At 41.6% G+C, this 20919-nt stretch overlaps 2 protein-coding genes across 5 annotated transcripts in view; both read right to left on the minus strand.

Annotated features, from left to right (window-relative positions):
• Window positions 1–783, minus strand: part of loxl2a (lysyl oxidase-like 2a) — a 29531-nt gene extending 28748 nt beyond the window's left edge. The window contains exon 1 of the mRNA XM_085353137.1: window positions 700–783. The gene's annotated coding sequence lies outside the window, so the exon portion shown is untranslated. The remainder of the gene's footprint in view (window positions 1–699) is intronic.
• A 1921-nt stretch (window positions 784–2704) lies between these two features.
• On the minus strand, window positions 2705–16425 carry tacc1 (transforming, acidic coiled-coil containing protein 1). 4 transcript variants are annotated; one of them, XM_085353143.1, is made up of 14 exons: window positions 15898–16425; window positions 13970–14079; window positions 10571–11891; window positions 10134–10169; window positions 9700–9763; window positions 7638–7827; window positions 6975–7039; window positions 6588–6713; window positions 6425–6501; window positions 6273–6316; window positions 5157–5320; window positions 4959–5065; window positions 4707–4827; window positions 2705–4143 (listed from the first exon to the last, which is right to left on the minus strand). In XM_085353143.1, the coding sequence occupies exons 1-14, from the start codon at window positions 16056–16058 to the stop codon at window positions 4078–4080; spliced, it is 2652 nt and encodes an 883-aa protein (XP_085209269.1). In that variant the 5' UTR covers window positions 16059–16425; the 3' UTR covers window positions 2705–4077. The 4 variants fall into 4 exon arrangements, with proteins under 4 accessions (XP_085209269.1, XP_085209267.1, XP_085209268.1 ...); XM_085353141.1 differs by having other exon boundaries at window positions 7638–7863; XM_085353142.1 differs by lacking the exon at window positions 10134–10169.
• Window positions 16426–20919: the final 4494 nt, after the last annotated feature.

Below are 20919 nucleotides of genomic sequence, written 5' to 3' on the forward strand. Positions count from 1 at the left end.
CTTCTGTAGACACACCCATATGTTACAGAAGAATCTACTCTTAACAGTTAAAACTTGTGGTCCCAGAAAGGTGGTGATTGGACATTTTTACATCATATGCTGTGTCATGCAAAGCTTAAAACGTGTAGTTGCAAAGAAACAATAGGATCAAACAATAATTAAATACTGCTTGCCCTTTAAAATAGGAATTCTCAAATCCTACATACTTTTATTGCTTTTTCAGGCAAAATCAGGGCTCTTGTGCTGTCTGTTGTTCATCTGAATTAGTCACCGATAAAGAGATATTAAGCCCTGACCAGAGTGAAGAAAGATCGACTACAAAATCGGTAGGTGTTGAAGGGTCCTTAGCACAGCTGTCTACTGTCATCACCAGAGTTAGCATGCATGATAAAAGTTTGTTACTAGCAGGACTGTAGTTCGTGTTCTGATACAGCAAACCCCAGCGCGCTTCGACACATAAATAGGGAAAAAGAAAAAACACTTGATATAAAATACATTTTCAATGAATATAAAAGAGACAGAACATGCAAATATAAACCCTGCCAGGTTTTTAAGTTTCCGAAGAGAGAACCCATTAGGCAAAACTCGGTCTGAACAAAGTGTGATATCTCAAAGTTTCACACATTCATGCACGTGCCAAACAACATCCAGTCGGACAGCAGGAGGGAGGGAGGCTGTCTCCAAAGTGAAAGGACTTACTCTGACAGACGGAGGACAGTCAGCACAGTCTTTTGAGGACGCTGAGGTTTCCAACCTGTCTTACAGGATGGCATGTGAAGCAGGGGCTCTTTGTCCCTTTAGTACTCTGCGGGCCGTTTCCTCTGCTCCCCTCACAGCTGGCAGCGCGCGCCCGTCCCACTCTTCACAAACTCAGCAGCCAATGGGAGGGTGCCTCAGCATCCTAAACCCGCCCCCCTCAGACCCGATTACCGAAGTTACAAAATCTAGGTCCTGGTCCTTTGTATCTGGAAATGACTGAGTATTTTTTTTACTCGTTCTAGGAGTTTTAAATGGTAGTTGCCCTGCGTTATAATATTAGTTAAGATGGTTTTGTCAATTCATGCCTTCTATGATTGACTAATTTTCTCCAACGTATTGTTCAACATGCCAAAGTAAGAGAAAAGCAGAAAACTGTCAATAAAGGGACATATAACTGATAATGATGATGATTTCCTCCTATTTTTCGCCGTTGAACACATCTGGTGTTGTCCACTTAATAATGATCTTGACTGCGAGAAAGTGAAATGGCTGGTCAATTAGAATAAAGGGGGTGGTGCTGAGTTTCTGCTTCTACTGGGCTTTCCAAATTTTTTTTTTATACCTTGATTAGACAGGACAGTGTGGAAATAGAGGCTGGTTGACTTAAGATAGAGGAAAATGACATGTCAAGCAAGCTCTTTCACACCTGGAACATTTTGGTTATTTGGTATGTGCCTTAACCATGAGGGTATCCCAGCACACTGGTGTTAAGGACACCATCATGTGGAAAGAATGTGTAGTAAAAAAAACTGAAGTGCCAGGCTTGGAACAGGCCAGCTTGATAAGGTATGTATGTACTGTTGGCCTATGCAAGAAGTGTAATTCAGAATAAAAAGCAAGTCTTCATATCAGTCATCACCAGATGTCAGATACTAAAAATTATAGTATGTTGATCAGAAAAACTTGCACAAATTCTCTCTTCTTCTCTCTGCTATCTAAAAACCCAGACTCCAGATAGAAATGAGCCTAATTTAGAAATTAACTAGTGTGACACTCGATCCTAATTGATCCCACAAAACCAGTAACCTCATAACTGCTTCACTAGGAGAAATAATGTGTTTCTACAGTGAATCTGATGGCATCCGTAGCAACATTTGGCAAAGTCCTAATGTTCCTAACAGCTCAAGTTGAATCAGAAAAGGATATATGTAAGAGGGAAACTGGGATTTAATGAAGACAAAGCCAAACAAGCAAAATTAGTGATTATTGGGTAACAATGACCTGCTTTCCACAGATTCCGTTACATGTAAATGATTGACAGCCCCACTCGAGCCCAGAGGAACAGGAAGCAGGCTGTATTTTCATTCAAGCTGCAACATAACATGGGGATGTAAATCACATTTCACATAGGTGACTGAAGTTTTTTTTGTAGTCTACACATCTAAATCAATTTGTTGTTGAAATTAAGGCAGCACGGTGGCATGGTATTTAGCACTGTGGCCGCACAGCAAGAAGGTCCTGCGTTCAATTCCACCATCAGGCCGGGGTCTTTCTGTGTGCATGTTCTCACGGTGTTTGCATGGGTTCCCTCCAGGTCCTCCGGCTTCCTCCCACCGTGCAAAGACATGCAGCTTGGGATAGGTTATTTGGATAATCCAAATTGCAACTAGCTGTGAATGTGCGAGTGAATATGAGTGCAAATGGTTGCCTGTCCCTGTGTGTTGGCCCTGCGACAGACTGGCCATGCAAGTAGGCAATGACTCCTATTTAGCTTGCCTCTGTTTTCATTTATTTATTGCTACAACGGAAGCTGATGATTTAAACGAGCTTAAATGATTGTGACCAAGAAGGAGAGTGGCATATTATTAAATCTTAACCATTTATTAAGGAATGCACAAAATATAACAGCTGACATACAATCTGAGTATACGTAATTCTTTCGTTTTACAAACATTAGCAACACAATTATGAATACTCTTTTTATAAAGTATAAAATGTACTATAACTGTGAATTTTAAAAGCACCTTCCAACTAATGTTAACACCACCACGACGGGACATGAGGTCACACTGAAACCCACTTCATTTTGCTGTGACATTTGGCAATTGATTGTGCTGATGTAATGAAGGCTACTGTACAAAATGTGTCTTTTATACACTTCGGACCAAAAATGCACTCGTGTGCTTATTCAAGTGAAATCAGACCAGAAAATATTGATACAGCAAAAGATGTACAATGAACCCGACAGGCCTCGCTGATCTATTGCTGAAGGTGATAGCACTGAAACTGCAAATCCACTGCAACTGACTGCAGTTCAATCATACAAGAAATACACTGACTACAGTACTCTTTGCAAACAGCTTGGAAACAACTGCACAAAGAAAAAAAATAAACCTGTTTGTCTTTCTTTTGTTTTCTCTCAAAAGGCACAAGCAATGTTTTGGCTCATAAATAAAATATGGACACAACCCCAAATAATTTTTATGGCAACTGGTAACTTTTCCACACTCAAACGCAGAGCAGTCGAAAATGAAACATGCCACATGGTTTTGTACTACAGCATAATAAAAGCAGGTTTTACAATATTAAAGTCAAAGTATCATCAAAGTGATTAAAAACTTGGATTTAATATTTGATTCTTTTGAAGTGCTCTTTATATTTAACAATCCCCAAGATTCAAAAACAGCTTAATGTAAACCCACGTATAACTGAAGGACACACTGTGTAAACCTGTGAAATAAGAAATACAAACTGAAAGGCAACTTACTTAATCTGAGATAAATGACCTGAAAACTATACAAAATGATCCATTTAGGCACTCAGCACATGGATTGTATTATTAACGCAGTTAATTGCAGTATAAATGTGCTCTGGTGTAAAGAAAATGTGCATGCATCCCTGCCAGCGTCATCTTTTCCCTTAGCTCCTGCACACATGCAGTGTAAAATGGGGGTGGAAAATCCTTATGAGACGAGACGTGATGAGACAACCCTTGAAAATGGGTAAATCCCAGAAACGTAAAATGATACTTTACTGTAAATCCTGAAGCAAAGGTTTACAAATCATTGAGTGACTTATTAAAAAAAACAAACAACAACATTACATCCTGTTATAATTGTGTGCTTCTTCAATGGTCCTGACATGACTAACACAACAATAGTTGTACTCTCATCGTATTTCAGTCTGAAAGGAGAAAATGAGCAAGTGCAACCATACTGTCCTTCAGTAATATACTGTATATTTAAACAAACAAGCAATGAAAGTTGCAATGTGCCTGATCTATGATCATGTAAAAGATTTAAAGCAGATGTTGTTGTGAGAAAAATCTGGAGCTGAAGAGGAAGCAATTAAGAGCCACATAGTTTGATGAAAGGCGTCCTATTCTGTTCCCAGTTTGGCGATCAGTTCATCACAGATCTTGGTGAGCTCTTCAATCTCTTGATTCTGTAAAAGACAGAAAAAAAAAAATTAGAGTTAAATGTGCTAAAACTTAAACATATAAGCCATTCAGAATTTATGGAGTTAGTGGGACTCTGCAGCTTGTCCTTCTTTTGACGATTTTGCTTTAAGTAAACAGAACATTGCCCTCTAGTGGGCAGTTCAGATCATTGTAAATTAAGTGCATTTAAAATCACTATTCTGCTGGACTGTGTTCTATTTATAGAAGTAAAATAAGGAAAACAGGAAATCATCCCTTTCACTATCTTGAAGATTAACCCAAATAAAAAAGAAGTGACAGGAAACATCAGGATTTGCGTGAAGCAGTGACTAAAAACTTCCAGAAAAAATGACTGCAAACAGCAGTTCATTCAACAGTCAGACACTGGTGCTTAAACTCGTCTTGTTTGACATCTTTTTGCAGAAGAAAATGAAAAGTGTATTCAGCACACAGACAAGACCCAGTAGAGCTTTCAGTCTTAATTACCTAGGTTTTTCAGCACAATTTTCCATCACTAACACAGTTAAACACAGTCAGATCATTTTAATTAAATTTGCTCTTATCCTACCTTCTGAAGGACAGCTCTTTCAAGTGACTCCACCTTCATCTGCTCCTTTCTCAGGCTTGCGTTTAGGGCCACACTCTCACCGTTTGCCTTGGCACGTACCTGGGCTATGTCCTCATTGGCCCTGTTACAGAAGAAACGATGTCAGACAATGTCAGAATGAGAAATGACGCCTAGCTTTGAAATGTAAATGGAATTTCAGGAGTCAGTATTTGAATAGAAATGAAATCTTGGAAGCCTAAATTGCAGACTTACTTGTCGAGTTTCTCCTCAGCGTGGATTTTGAGGGTTTGATATCGCTGCTCCTCTTGCTTGATCCGCATCAGGTAGTCTTGAGCACACTTCTTTAGCACCTCCTCATTCTGGAGAGACACATGTAAAACAGGTCTAGTCAAGTTATGCGAAGGTGGCCCACACAGCTTCTCATGTGATTCATACTGAGACTCTACTGACCTTCTTAAAGCCCTCCAAGACTCCCTTCATGTTCTCATACCGCCTAAAGAGGTCAGCAAAGGAGCGCTCCACTGAGTTGAGGTCAGCCAGGGCCTGATCTCTCTCTAAGGTCAGCTGTCTCACTGACTTACTACATGACAGGGTCTTCTGCTGCTGCTCATCCTCTGTAAATAAATGAGCCAGAGTATAAAATAAGGGCCAAAAACACACAACAGCTGTGAGACAAAACAGTGTAATGCGATAACACATGAGTGCACATTAAAAATCCAGAATAGACAGTGTAGAAATAATGTTTTATGACAATGCTGTGTTTTTTCCAAAGTAACAAATAAATACAAGATTAATCCCAGGCTAGAGTGGGACTCCTAGCTTTTCTGGTTAGTGGTGGTCCTCAGTTTAAGGTCAGTGCAACAACAACAGAAACATAGAAAACAACAGGCTATTTATATGGGTATACAGTGTAATGTACTTGGCTTGAAAGTCAACAACAGGTCATGCTGGTGAAAAATGTCAGACAGCAGGTGGAAGTAAAAGGTCGAGCTGATAGCAGCACAGGTCTAAAGTGAAACCTGACACTTTATTTTTTATAGCCGTTGACCAATAAGGCAACCCCCCCCCCAAAAAAAAAGACTGAAGCCACTGACTGTGCTGTTCTGTTCCACCACACTGTAACTGTAATACAGCCTTACATATTACCTATAGGCTGTTAAAAGCAAATTAAAAAGACTGCAGCCTATTAGACTGTCTATTACACAGTAGGTTGGTATTACACGTGTAGATTATATGCATAGAATGTTAAAAAAAAAAAAGAAGTAAAAAAACATATACAAAATAAAATGCACGGCTGAAGTGTGCTCAGCTGTTGCATTGCATCCATGCATCTGTTATGATGTACATTATGAATTGAATAGTCTGATGGCGGTTGCGCAAAAACGACGTGTAATGGATACATGATGGTTTCCTTTTTGTATAAATATCCACATAGATCAGAGAAACAAAATGTACATCTGATTTGGGGGTTTGTTTGAAGAAGTCACACAGTTGTTGGAGCAGTAACGTAGTGGATAATAACAAATTCATGGAGAGCAAAATCACCACTAGGTGGCAGCAACTTACCAATCATCTGTGCGACTGTTTTCTCATATTCTGCAACTATTTTCCTGTCAGAATAAAAACCCAAAGCAGTTACTGTCATCTTTGTTTTCACATGTTCAATTGTGTTTAATATAACATAGACAGGAGCACTCAGACAAACAAATGCCTCGTACCTCATTTCCATAACCTCTGCTCGACTTTCTTCATATTTTCTCTTCCATTCATTGACCTCAATCTCTTTAACGATGATCTGTTTAGACAGGAGAGACATAAAATTAAAAACCCAGCTATGATCAAAAATAAACAGTTGAGCATAATAACAACCGGCCCTTTTACCTCTTCTCTGATCAGGGTTAGCACTGCAGCTTTGTCCATCTCGCTCAGAGGCACGCTGTCCTGGGACAGGGCTGCTGTGTCAGGGCCCTCATTGCAGGTCAGTTTTGTTGTTGTGGACATCGCACTCTGTGGAAGGAAACATATTGTTTGAGGCTGTTTTGAGGCAAGTAGCTACACTACAATAAATATTACAAAATCTGGTTTGGCCATAAGGTGCAAGTGATGTTATCTTAGACAAATATTGTGATTCATTGAGCAGAAATAGCTATGAATGAGAGCATAGTTGGACCTGTTATTGCTAACCCGAAGAACAGCTGACAATGAAAAACAATCCTGTCATGCTAAAATATTTATACCCCCTTGCTATTGTTCCTATAGTCCACTTACTATATCATCTTTCAGGCTGAAGCTGTCCTTCTCCTCCAGCTGGTCTGCAACCTTTGTCTCAGAACCTTTGACAAGATCAAACACGTAACTCAATAAGAAAAACTACTGTAACTATCCATATCACAGTTTTCAAAAACAATCAAATGCACATGAAGTAAAGAGTTCATACTTACTATTTGTCTAGTTCTGTGCTTTTTGTTTTTGTTTTTTTTATTGAAAAGACTGCATGGCTGGTCCTTATGCACAACTGTGGGGAGCAGTATAAATACTGCCCAGTGTAGTATTTATACATTTCTTTTATCCAGGACAGAATACTGCTGAGCATGCCTGGTACATTTTTCTTCCCCTCCCTTAAGCGTGACGCAGTAGTTGTTGAGAAAATTATGTAACCGCATCACCTTCCTCGTTCACATCGTCTTATCAGTTTTATTAATAGAACTTGCTGTGTAAGCATCCTTTCCACTGAGGCTGATTTAAAAGAAAATCTAAGATATTGTGCTTTTTGACTTAAAAACATTGTCCTCAGACGTTACCTTAACTTTTAGCCAAGTTCTATCCAAGCAAAGCCTCCGTTCACTCTATATTACCTTCTTAAATACTTAAATACTCATACTTCTAAACAGAAATAGGCCATGTCTGTACAAATGTCACTGTAGAGCTTACCATCCATTATCACTGGATCACTGCTTAGCTGCTTTTTTGCAGGTGCTTTATTGCATTCTGGCTCCTCTCTCTCCTGCTGGCTGTCTGTTGTCTGTCCCATCATACAAGTGGAGGCCAGTTTCTCCTCATCAGTGGCATGATGAACTCGCTGAGTGATTTCTGGGGTCTGTACCACCACTTCATCCTCATCCTGGACATGGGAGAGCGAGGTATCTGTACATATATCCTGCATCACAGTGGAATTTATTCTATTTATGAGATTCTGAAGCCCCCCCCCCCCCTTCCCAACACACACACACACACACACACACACACACACACACACACACACACAGCCTAAAGGCACTGTTGGTGAATGCGTGGGCACAAAATATCACTTTAGGCACTAGTACTGTGCAAAAGTCCTGACTATGCCTCCAGCATAATGATTGATAACTATTCAGACCAAAAATTTGTCACATTTGGATTCATCACTCAATCAGACCTTTTGGCCCTTTCAGTTTGGTTCTTGTGCAACTTGCCATGCCTCAGCCTTTCTCCCTGTTTCCCAGCTTCTTGGCAGCCACCCTTGTGCTGAGTCCATTTCTAACGAGGATTCAGTGAACTGTAGGTCGATCAACTGAAGCGTCAGATGCATCTCTCGGTTCTCGATTCAGGTCTTTGCTGGAGTCTTGCTGTTTTTTTTAAGAACGTTCATCTGCTGTAGATAGTTTTTTAGGGCAGCTACCTTTTCTTTTTTTCTTCATTTGTCCAGTTTCTTTCATTCTTTTAAGGATAAGCTGCACACCATGATGAAATATGCCAAGTTTGGGGGTAATTGATTGTTGGGACACACTGTGTTGGTGCCAAAATGTTATTTAATCAGTATATTATCATGCTCATTGAACTGTGGTATCTTTGGCATTTTTTGTAGATTCAGTTATAGAAATGAGAACAAATCAAATTTTTTTGTGAAAGACTGCTAGTAACAAAGTTTTCTGTATGCATAGACACAACACTGGTTCATCTACCAGATAAGGTGCATTTTTATGCTTTAATGAGTCATAGGTCAGAATTGTTGTAGTTTTCCATTTTCTCATTAGATTTTGTAAATTTTCTCTTCGACTTTTTGCTTTTAATTTGCTGAAGTTTCACTTTAGTTTCCAGAGTTGATTTGCTTATTTCCATTTAGCTTTTATTGTTTGAAAATGTTTAGTTTTAGTTTAGTTTTTAATACCATGTATTTGTATTTTATTTTAGTTATTTTGCTTTTTGTCCTTCTCACTACCAGTACCATGAAACAATACCTGTAGCTTATTCGGGTGCCACGGGTAGTCCAGAAGGAAGGTTTGCTGTGTCCCCTAGCACAGTCTTAAGTGTGTGGAGGCACTTAAGACTGAGAAGGGCTCTTACATGAGGAGAGATATAGAGGGCCAACGTGGGGGTTAACAGAGACCTCCACGCGTTAGCCAGTTAACAGTACCCTGACTGCTCTTAGGGGCCTGAAGCCATGCCACATTACTGATCGTTTGGTCAGAAACATCATCATGAGTGGCCTGATGGAGGTGATTTTCACAGGACTCTGGCACTTCTCCACCCATTCCTCCTTGTACAAAGGAACAGATCCTAGCCCGTTACATGGGCATTTTTTACACGGTATATTTTAGGTCAGCAGCAAGCAGTTCCAGTGAGATAACAATGAAGATCTTCACAATATTGTTAAAGTAAGTTAAGTATTCTGTAGTGACGCCATATCTTCAGGATTTCTCCTGAGGATGATGAAGGTGTTGCTGCTGAGGACAGGTGGAAGCAGGAGACTAATATGTTGACTGCAGAGTGATAAGTCACAATTTTGTCAGCATGCCAAGACAGTACTGCAGAGCTGGAGACACTGCTGATGCTTCTGTGACTCCCTCTCTGTCTCTCGCTCTCACTGTGTGTGTGTGTGTGTGTGTGTGTGTGTGTGTGTGTGTTCAGAGGTGATGGTGGACAGAGCTGCTGAATAATGAACATTGCGGTGTCACTGCAGTAAGGTGAAGCAGTCGCACACACATACACACATCCTCACAAACACTTATATTACCTGATTACACACGTCAAGGACCAAGGACTGGCTTTCATCGTATTTCTCTACTTTACAGGAATTCCTACAAAACAAGCACAAAAAAATAATGCAAGAAGTTACAATCTATAGACTAAACGTGCTGTGACACTTTAATTAACACACACTGTTTCCACAACCATTGAGCTGTGAGCATTTCTCTGCTTTGGTGTTTAGCCAGATATCAAAGAAAGACCAGTGATGCACATACACACATGTAGAATCATAGTGGTGCTGCTAAACATCTGGAGAGCTCACAAGATGTAACATACATCTCTAACATGTGAAATGAAAGTGAGGAAGACATATATTGCCCTCACATGCTTCTTTGTAAGCCGGTCCTGTTGCAGCGCATACCACGATGAGAGTAAAATGCGAAGCAAGCATGCGTGAGAGAAACGTGCATCAGTACTTACAACAGAAAACAGAGAAACTTGACTTGTTCAGATGTCCTGAGGCCAATAGAATAGGACAAAAGCAGAAAAGTTTGCGGGTTGCACGACAGACGAGGGGGAGGAAAGATGAAGGATGAAAGGGATTAAGCAAGTGAAGGAGGGATTTTGATAAGGGAACAAAGAACAAGAGACAAAGGAGAGCAAGTGAGCGACTGGAGGTGCTTGGCTCAGCATTTTTAATAATCAGCAGATAAAGTTTGGCAATAAACACAAGATGCCAACAGACATGGAAAAGCTGAAACTGGTCCAATGGCTACAGCTGTAACAGCACTTTGAGAGTCTGAATATAACACGTTTGAGAACTGTGTGAATATCCAGTGTATCGGTGATAATGTTATGACCTCAGAGCTTCGAGCTCATGGGGCAAGAAAGAAGGTTTTCATGTTTTTGAGACTTACTTGATTGTTCTCTCTTTGTTTTTCTTGGGAATCTGCCTCACTTTCTTCTCCACCTGAGGTTGCCTTGCCTTTTGTTTCTCTCCTTCTTTTACTTTTTTCTCCGGCAGAGACGAGGTACTGGACGTGTCCTCGTTGCTCAGAGATTTTGAAGGTTTAAAAGGGTCCACAGAAACATCAATATTGTCCGGGTCAAAGCTGTAGGAGCTTCTAGGAAGCACTGGAGAGTTATTCACCTTGCTATTGCTACCAAATGGATTGAAGTTTGGGTCATCTGACTGACTGGGATCAAAGTTATATGATCCTGTCTTAAGAATAGGAACATCGTCCAAGTTCAAAGGTGTAGAAGAGTCTGAAACTGGAAGAGAAACTTCCAGATCAGGCTCTGAAACTGGCTCTGGTATAGACTGGGGGACTGGTTCTGGTGCTGGCTGTGAAAGTGTTTCTAACACTGTGGGTTCTGGTTCAGGTTTGCAGGAAGCCTCGGATCCTTTGGGCTTCTGCTTCTTTGTAGCAAGTTTACTGATTGTCTTTTTCCCTCCTAGGTTCTTTGGAGGAGGTCTGCTGGCTGGTCCTTCATCCAGGCCAAACTCCATCATCATGGGCTTAACCTCAGATGATGGATTTGTTGTTTCCGAGTGTGCTTGTGCTGCTGAGCTGGCCTCTCCGAGTGGCTCGAGTCTGGGGAAAGAGCCCGGTTCACACGGTGGGGGAGAGTTTTGGATTTTTGATCCGCCGCTGGTGAATGGGTTAAAGCTCTCATCCAAAAGGTCAAAGTTATATGTGACCTTAGGGACAGGAAGCTCTTCTTCCTCGTTTGTGTTAGCAGCGTTATTCAGCGAGGACTTCATTTTCAGAGACGGAGGTTTGGATTTCCTCGTTTTACTCTTTTGAGTAGGCTCTGCCTCGTTGGACAGGCCATTGTATTGTGCCTCTGGTTGAGCAGGAGGTTTCTCCTCAAGGGGCTCTGGAGCTGAGAGGATTTCAGGTTCACTGCTCAGGATTGAATCTGGTTCTGAGGAAAGAGCAGGACCCAGAGCTGAAGCCAGATCTGGGACTGGATCAGCTGCTAGAAGAGTAGCTGGGACTTGGGATGACTCAGAGGATGGAGCCACTTCCTTCTGTGTGGATAAATCAGCAGCAGGCAAAGAGCCCAAATCTGCTGGAAATTTCACTGTTTGTTCTTCTTCTAGGGTCTGAATGTTTATTTCGAGCGGGCCACCCATGGGGACTGCAGGCTCATCCTGACCCATGTTGTGGCTGAGCAGAGTGTCCTGATCCCTGACAGGAGCAGTCACTATCAGGTTCTCCTCCTGCTCCAACTCTGTGGAAGAAATGAGACCCAAAACACCAGAATTAATCATAAAACCAAAACAAGTCTTAAAAATTAATACACACTCCTGCTGCCAGTGCTGTTCTCTTTAATAACACGCCAGCTCAGATGTCAGTGATATCTGATTGGCTCTCTGAAAGCAGGTTAGTCACCAGCCAACTGTTCCAATTGCTGCTGTTGCCATGGTAATATGTTACTATGAGGGCCATGACATTTGTACAAACTCATGCATATGAAAATAAAATTAAAAAGGTGGAGTGGTTTATCATGTTGTGTGTGTTTTAGACAGTAGTGATGGTGGCTGCTGTGGCGCAATCATTAGCTCAAGGGAAGATTTTGAGACCACAGCATATTTCAGCACGCCTGTCATACTCGCCGTGTTCATGTAACATTATGTTGCCAGGAAACAAGCAAAGCCTGCCGATACTTCTACCCAGTTCCAGTCGGATGTCGCCAAAGTGTCACTTTTGACTCCTTTAGTACAAATATAAACTCTGTTGGTGGCGCTTGTCATGTCAGGTAGATCTCACTAAGCTGCACTGCCTGTTTCACCAATAACATGAAAATTATCTATCTGATAAAATGTCATATGTGCCTTAAATAGTATAGGCAGTGATCTGTACTTGTAGTGACCCCAGGCAGATGTCAGTCACATCTCTAACTGTGACCACACCTTTAACTCTGCAGATAAGAGAGAAGGGCAAAACCACACTACCAAAAGGTCCTCATTAATACTTAATACATAACCCTAATTAATCCTACTTTTATTGATCTATAGACGCTGTTTGAATCCTAAAGATTAAAGTAATATATTAAGCTACAGTAGTATTAAAAACTGTTGTTATGCAGATCCAAAATTCTCTACACGTGATGGTTTTCGGTTCTTGTAGATCGACTGTGATCTGTACACTTGTAAATAAAGCCCACTGAGTCAGTGTGGAGAAAATTTCCCTGAGATTGCATCTCAGTTACATTGTCAACAGAAAACAGTTTAATAGGTTATAATATAGTAGTGATTCGTTTAACCCCGCTGAGATCAAATTGGGCTTATATGGTCCGTCATCTAAAGTGAGTTGCACACCCATAAAATAGTTATAAACTGTCATCACGCAGATGCTGATGTAGTAATGGAGACTTTGGATGGACACAGGCAAACACTGGCATTAGCATGTTTACTTTCAACGATGTTTCCAGAGATGCTTCAGCTCCTCCCTGCCCGAGATCAAACTTAGAAACAGCTGTAGGGAGAGATGTTTGCAGTTTGAATGGAAACTCCCTCCTCTCTCCACACTTTCTGACCTTTGCAACTTACTCTTTTATAAAATGTTGTTGGAGCTGTTTTACAGGATGGACTTAATCCTACTAAAACCACAACAGCCACACAAATATGAGGACTACTAAAAATCAACTACTAAAAATCAACATGGGCCCAAAGCATGATAGCTTTGGGCCCATGGCTTGCTTTGTGCTCCCTTCATACTGACCTCTGTCAGTGACTACTACAAAGCAGGGCGGGGCTTTAGATGAAGCTTTTGTTGAACCTGTTGAATTCCAGAGCAAAGGCCTTTCCCACACTCTGCTACAGGCTCCTCCTTTTGGTGATTCAAAGGACAAAGTCAAGGCTTCATCACACCCAAAATCGTTCCTCATCTGCAAACCAACTTACATACCAAGCATGCAGAGCATATTTGGCCACCTTCAGGTATTAACCTTAATTATGTTTAATGAAGTGCATTCTGCATTTGACTGCTTGTCTGTACCCCACATCGTAAGTCATTACTCAATCACACAAACGTTCATTTTAGCATTAAAAAAACATTATTTTGTTGACACACTCTAAACACATGTCCCTCTTGTTGACTATGAAGATAAACACAAATGTGACACCTGAGCATTTAGTGAAGCATCTACCCTTGTTTCCATGGCAACCTTGAAGCTACTGCTTTGTGTTGTGCACTCGAACACGCATTTCTTCTCATATGTTGAATATTGTAGAGCTACTGCTGTTAAGATGTTACAGTGGACAGCTTCTCATCATCGCATTTCTGTCTGTCTGCTGTTGGCCTCACCTGTTTTGTCTGCATCAGAGTTGTTGTTCTCCAGCTCTCCTGGGATGGTCGGCGGGGCGCGGACAGGAGTCGCTGCCTCAGGAGTGCCAAAATGACCCTCTGAGTCAGAGCTGTGGTAGTCAGCGAGAGATACATATGAGAGAGAGAAAGATTAAAACATTCAAAACATTAGAAAGGAGCACAGAAGTGATCATATTACAAAAACAGAGAGCACGAGACAGAAAAACTCCTGCTGCCAAAAATAAAAATGAAAGACAAATAAAAATGAAAACCAAACAAAACCAAACAAAAAAAACAGATGCACTATATTGATTCATGGTATCATAATGTACAGATAGTCCCAGGTCAGACCAAGGGTGGAATTAGCCTCTTGTGCTACATAAATAAATACTTTTTAGAAGCATGAAGAGGTGAAAATACAACATCTTGCAACCCCCTGGTGGTAGCATCACCACCTGGGGGTTAATAGTACTACAGAATAACCGGAAATGATTTCTATATTGATTTAGAGCAGGGGTGTTAAACACTAGGCCTGGGACCAGAACTGGCCCAACAAAAACTGCGCATTGTCGGTCTTTGGGAGATGTAAAGGAGGGCAAACAAATTGTTAAAATTAATTTTACTTATAAAAAACTCCTCCATGGAAAATCATAACACAGCAAAGTAATTAAGTAATTGATAAACAATTAAATAAGAGAAAAATTCATGTTTTTTTTTTTTCATTTTCTTTGTTCCTTTTCACAATTACAGGACAGTCAGGGCAACAAGCAACCAGAATTTCTTTCTAAAATTTTAAGCATTCATTGCTTATAATTTAAGGTCAAAGAATTGTGCTGACAGACGTCTTTTCATTTACTACAGCAGCATTTCTTAATGAGCTGAGATGAAATATTGAAAATGTACATGTTTTTCTTATATAAAGATATCTGCAAGTGACAATGCATATTTAAACCTACACTGAAAGGAAGAGCCATTTCACAAGTGACGCATGATGTAAATTAAGTTTGACATCTAGAGGATTCTGAGTAACAAAAATCAAATATAAAAATCACATTTTATTGCAACTTAAATGTGCCACTGTCCCAGCTATTATCCTCTGCTGTTGCATTATGCCTTGGAAAGACTCAGTATTGTCTGAACTGGTGAAGGAGTGAAATACAGATAAAGTGAAAGATACATAGAGGAAGAGGAAGTGCAAGTAAGCCAGCCCACTATTTCCTGTTACATTGCTAGAATCATGGGGTATGAAGTATGAAACTGTAACATCCAAGCTGTAAATGATGTATTAAATCAGAATATGAACATTAAAACAGAATAAAATGATGTGTGATTTTATAACATTGCATCATTCGATTAGATCTAGCAGTAAGAATTGCTGTTGCTCTGGTTGAATCTAATTTCACAGGATAGTAAACATGGATTTTGTCATTTGATTACTTGATACCCGATGACAGGATATTGTGTCTAGTTGAGTGTGCAAGAGTGGAAACAGTTGTGAGCTTACTTGGAGCAATAGTAAGTATCCATAGTGTCAAAGCAGGTACACGAGGACCTGATAACTTGGGAGCCTGTCGTGTTTGTGTGATCTGAGCAATGATTACCTCGTTGAGCTACCTGCCTGTGCAGTGTGAGTGTGTGCGTTCTTGTACAGATCTGACAACGTGCCAGTGAGTCTAAGAAAAACACTCAAACGTGGTGACAATCGAAAGCACAGCCACACCACAAATGTGTCCGCCCTGCAGGACAACGCAGCACGCGAAATATAAAAAATGACACCAATATTTTTTCTCCTCCTCCATTTCCTCGGCCTATTTCATCAAACCCTTAAAACAGCAGAGATTCTTCAACCTGACAGGCCGCCGAGCAGGTAAATAAAACTGTGTGAGCCACCCTATCAGTAGTCACGGGGGCTCCAGCGCAACACTTGCCTGCAGCCTTGAGATCTCTCCTCCTCGTCTTCGTCTACTCTCTCTCCACGTTGCTCCCTCTCCTCGCTGGCCTCCTGCCCGTCTTCATCCTCCTCTCCCTCTCCCCCGCGCACTGCCGTCCATGTCCATTTAGCCCATGACACGGGTGAGAGCCAAGACATCACTCTTTATTCCAGTAGGGTCCTCTGACCCTCTCTCACCGATAGCTGTGGATTGGTTTCCAGCACTTGACTGATCCTTTTCTGATTCTTCCTCAGGTTTCCACCCAACCAACAGCTCTCACATCTTTCTATAGAGGTTCCCACTTCTCACACTTCTCAGTTTCCCATGAAGGGAACTACACATTTTTACACTACCCAACTTGTATAGCACTAATCTCAAAATTACAAAGACTTGAGCTGCGTTCTCTGCCCTTCTTATTCTTATTTCCAGTCACGCTCTCGTCTCTGTCGCTCTCTCTCCCTCTGTCTCTGTGGCTGAATACCTCAGCTCTGATCAGCTGGTTTATCAAATGCTGTGCTCACTCTCTTCTCCTCTCAACCCCCTACAAACTCTCCCCTCCACCTCGGAACAGCTCACTGACAGAAAATGCAGTGGGGGAAGGCAGTGAGCTGTCAGCTCAAAGAATGAATGCAGCTTCTCTTTAGGCTTCTACATGACTTCCCCCACGGTTGAAGAATGGTATGTCCCTGTCAGGCCGCTCTTCCACTCTGAAGCAGAAGGAGGGAGTCACAAAACACACACCGAGGGAGGAGGAGGAGGAGGAGAAGGCCTAGGGAGTGGAGGTAGAGGAGGAGCAGAGCTGTTTGGGGCTCCACATTTTATAGTCCAGAGAGAGGTTAGGAATGTGGGGCTGGATCTTAAAGCCCCCCCACCCCCACTCCTTTGTAGACTGTTTAACAGTTAACTGTTTCTCCCATCCAGTGGCAGCCAGACATGCATGACCAGTTCTGCATTTCTGTTGGAAAGCCCCAGGAGATATACCTGGCTGGATTCAATTTGTCTGAGGTAGCAGTTCAGACCACTGAACTGGCAGGAAACCAAAGTCTTCAACGCAGTCAGGAACGGGTGGTAAAAAGAACAAAACACCCCACTGTAGCAACTTAGAAGGAGAAAATTGGGTCTTAAATCTCTCAACAGAGCAATAAAATGGCCCTCTAAATACAGCAAAAAAGTCATTCACTACATTTCCATGAAAACCAACAGAAAAAGAAATATATTTACACGTGTGTGTGTGTGCACGTGTGTGTGTGTGTGTGTGTGTGTGTGTGTGTGTGTGTGTGTGTGTGTGTGTGTGTGTGTGTGTGTGTGTGTGTGTGTGTGTGTTACAGAGAACCCAAAAGTGGCTTGCTTCTAGGACAATGATTTCAAATGTGCTTTTTTTTATTACATGCAATAAAAGGGGAACTTCTTAAAAGTTGAGAAAATCTATCATCCTGCCAACTATATCAGTCCTTTATTTACTTTTACACAAGACAAACACAGCAACAGATCATCTGGAGAATAGTTTAAGTTGATCTAGGTGGTTCTAGATACAAGAGAAGTCTAGAAATATCCCCTCAGTTGTGTGAATTTATAAAAACAAAGCTTACAGAGCTCCATAGTTGCTTAATTTGCAGATGTGAAGCTACTGACAATGTCTGTAAATTAATATATCACACGAAGAGACAATCTCAAAAAAATGATGTCAGTAAAGAAGAAAAACACTCACAATACACATATAGAACAGGGGGCAGTGGCAAATCCATGTATAACTGGCTAATAAGAGCCATACAGCAGTTTTTACTGTAGATTTTCTGCACTCCTTCAACCACCTGCTGCAACAGCAAAAGCTTCTTGTGTTCACCCAGACAGACAGCACAATAATACATCCTATTTCTGTAGTCTTGTTGTATTAAGGTGCCAGAAACTTCAAGGCTTGGTCCGTCTGCTGAGCTGCTAAACTCCTCCCAAGTTCCCATCGAGGAGCAAATACACAGACGTGCTTCAGTCAGGCTCAAAGTTTCCACATTTGACCAGAAAGGGTGGAGTTTTCTACCCGCTTATTTACAGTCTGATTCTGGTAAAGATTGTGCCTGGAGTGAGGACAAAAACTGTTCCTGCATACTAAAGACATCATCTCACAAGCATGAAGAACTACTTGTGCTTTTATCTTTGAGTTGGTATCTGTTTATTTTATTTTTTTTGCCTGTGAAATGTTTGTTTGTGAAAGACAACATTTTTACTTTTTTTTTTTTAAAGTCACAGAGTAGCAGCAAAGTCCTACCTTGGGTTGGGTTTTACTAGGAGAATAGATTAGCATCTGCCCACAAGTTACACGAGTGGTAATCCTGATCACTGATCGATATTTACGTCACGTTTGCGTGATAGAAACAAAGGTGTGTTTCAGTGCAGAAGAGGAAGTCTGCATATTTAGACCTTATAAACCTTATAAATAGCTCCTTCTATCGGTGGTGAGGGGTCTCTGAAGATGCATGCGAGACAGGGATAAGCATGTTATATAAGTAAAGGTGCCTATGACCTCCCCTACTAAAAAATATACATATAAAATGAGAACTATACGTTGAGATCTTTTTTTTTATTTTTAAAAAGCCAGAAAATAACATTGAACTGAGTACTAATATCTTTTGTTTGCCATTTACAAACCATCGAGGTTTGTGGACCAGTGCTTAACTTATCTAAAAACGGCATCAATAAACATCAGCATGAGGCAGCTGTGTGTGTGAATGTGTGTGTGTGTCTCCAGATAAAAGACCACCCCATACTTAACGGCTGCCACAGCCACAGACCAGAAAGCTTCAGCCAAGGAGTCTGAAGCACCACCAGAATCCAAACACAACTCAAAAGAGCTCAGATTTCAAGCCCAGCACGAGGTAGCCAACAGGCATTTTCTAGAAAACAGAAAGTCACTAGTAACAGACAGAATAACAATCTGGCCTCTCCCGCTACTGTGATGTTTATTCTAAGCTGACACATCAGCTGAAATTCTGACTTTCCTACTACAAATACACTAACTGCACACTTATGTTTAGTCTCTGTGTCAATATGGCTGCAACCGATATTGGAAACAATGCGGAGATCAAATGTGCAAACTGTATTCAGGCTGTGTCAACAGTCATCACTTTAAATGTTCTATCACCATAAATAGAGTGGGAGACAATAGAGGAACCATGTGATTATATAACAGCCATTCCTGTGGAGCCTAAAATAAGTGCAGACACACAAAGAGATGGCTTGGTCTCAGCAAATCCCAGAAAACTAACTGAATGTTCCCGGAAATTAATTAATGTAAAAAGAATGGGACATAAAGGGCAGAGGATGAAGAGCCGAGGAGAAGGAAAACAAAGAGGAAGGAAAATAATGAGCACGCTGCCACAGGACTGCAGTAGCTATGTGTGTGTGTTTGAGGAACAGAAATGGGAGAGGAAGAACCTGCAAATAAATAACCCATGCTAGCACAATGGTTTCTTACTTCTGCCTTGTGAGGAAAACTAACACGTCAGGCCAGCAAATGTGTGAAGCTCTAAGTGACACACTTGCGGTAATGTGACATGGCACTTTCAACAGCTAGCTGAAGAAAAAACTACAAGATGTGATCACATTCTTCCAGAGATGAGTGCAAGTAAAACTACTGCAAATGTCACACCACGCCTCAGTAATCTGCTCCTCTGAGCTGGCAAGCTGCAGAATCAGTGGACTGCACAGGCATCTAGTGGTCAAAAAGCATAATAACAACCAGAAAAACTTCACAAAATTTCATCAGGTGAAAAACTTAATAAAAACCATGCATTATCTTTTTTTTACCGTAATTGCTATATGACAAGCACGCATATAGTCAACAGGCTCAGTATTGCTAAGAAGGTATTTTTTTGTGTATTACTCAGAAAACTGACTTTTCCCATCCATCCATCTTCTTCTGCTTATCCAGGGGGCCAGTTCACGGGGGCAGCAGCCTAAGCAGAGAAGCCCAGACCTCCCTCTCCCCAGCCACCTCCTCCAGCTTGTCTGGGGGAGCACCAAGGCGTTCCCAGGCCAGCCGAGAGATATAATCTCTGCAGTGTGTCCTTGGTCTGCCCCGGGGCCTCCTCCCAGTGGGACATACCCAGAACACCTCACCCAGGAGGCATCCTTGTCAGATGTCCAAGCCACCTCAACTGGCTCCTTTCGATGTGACTTTTTCCATGACGTGCTTAACTTCATGGAAGTGATTGTTAAACTGGTTCTCTGTCTTGAAAAAATATTTGGAAAAACCATCAAGCGCTACGATGAACCTGGCTCACATGAGGCCCGCCCCAGGAAAGGAAGCCCAAGAATCACCTCTGCTTCTGAGGATAGATTCATCCGAGTCACCAGCCTCAGAAATCGCAAGTTAACAGCACCTCAGATTAGAGCCCAGATAAATGCCACACAGAGTTCCAGTAGCAGACACACCTATATATCAGCTGTTCAGAGGAGAGTGCTCGAATCAGGCCTTTATGGTCAAGAAGCCACTACTAAGAAAAAGCAACAAGCAGAAGAAATTTATTTGGGCCAAGAAACACAAGGAATGGACATCAGATTAGTGGAAAATGTGCTTTGGTCTGATGAGTCCAAATTTGAGATCTCTGGTTCCACCCGCCCTGTCTTTGAGTGACGCAGAAAAGATGAACGGATGCATGCATGGTTCCCACCGTGAAGCATGGAGGAGGAGGTGTGATGGTGTGGGGGTGTTTTGCTGGTGGCATTGTTAGAGATTTATTCAAAATTGAAGGCACACTGAAGCAGCACGGCTACCACAGCATCCTGCAGCGACATGCCATCCCATCTGGTTTGTGTTTAGTTGGACCAGGATTTTATTTTTTTCAAAGGACAATGACCCCAAACACCCCCCCCCCCAGGCCATGTAAGGGCTGTCTGACCAAGAAGGAGAGTGATGGAGTGCTGCGCCAGATGGCCTGGCTTCCACAGTCACCTGACCTAAACCCAGTCGAGATGGTTTGGGATGGACCGCAGAGTGAAGGCAAAAGGGCCAACATTGCTCAG

This window comes from Diplotaxodon limnothrissa, linkage group LG5 (assembly GCF_057381915.1).
Source record: "Diplotaxodon limnothrissa isolate DT_005_m linkage group LG5, D_limnothrissa_male_GT1.1, whole genome shotgun sequence".
In the NCBI taxonomy this organism is placed as follows: domain Eukaryota; kingdom Metazoa; phylum Chordata; class Actinopteri; order Cichliformes; family Cichlidae; genus Diplotaxodon; species Diplotaxodon limnothrissa.

What these genes read in the sequence shown, in the direction of transcription:
- tacc1 (XM_085353141.1), bottom strand. Translation starts at nt 16,058, where the DNA reads ATGTCTTGGCTCTCACCCGTGTCATGGGCTAAATGGACATGGACGGCA. An exon ending in AACAAAGAGAGAACAATCAA is followed by an intron (nt 10,170 to 10,570) that starts GTAAGTCTCAAA and finishes TATTGGCCTCAG; the next exon opens with GACATCTGAACAAGTCAAGT. An exon ending in TCAGCCTGAAAGATGATATA is followed by an intron (nt 6,714 to 6,974) that starts GTAAGTGGACTA and finishes TTCCTTCCACAG; the next exon opens with AGTGCGATGTCCACAACAAC.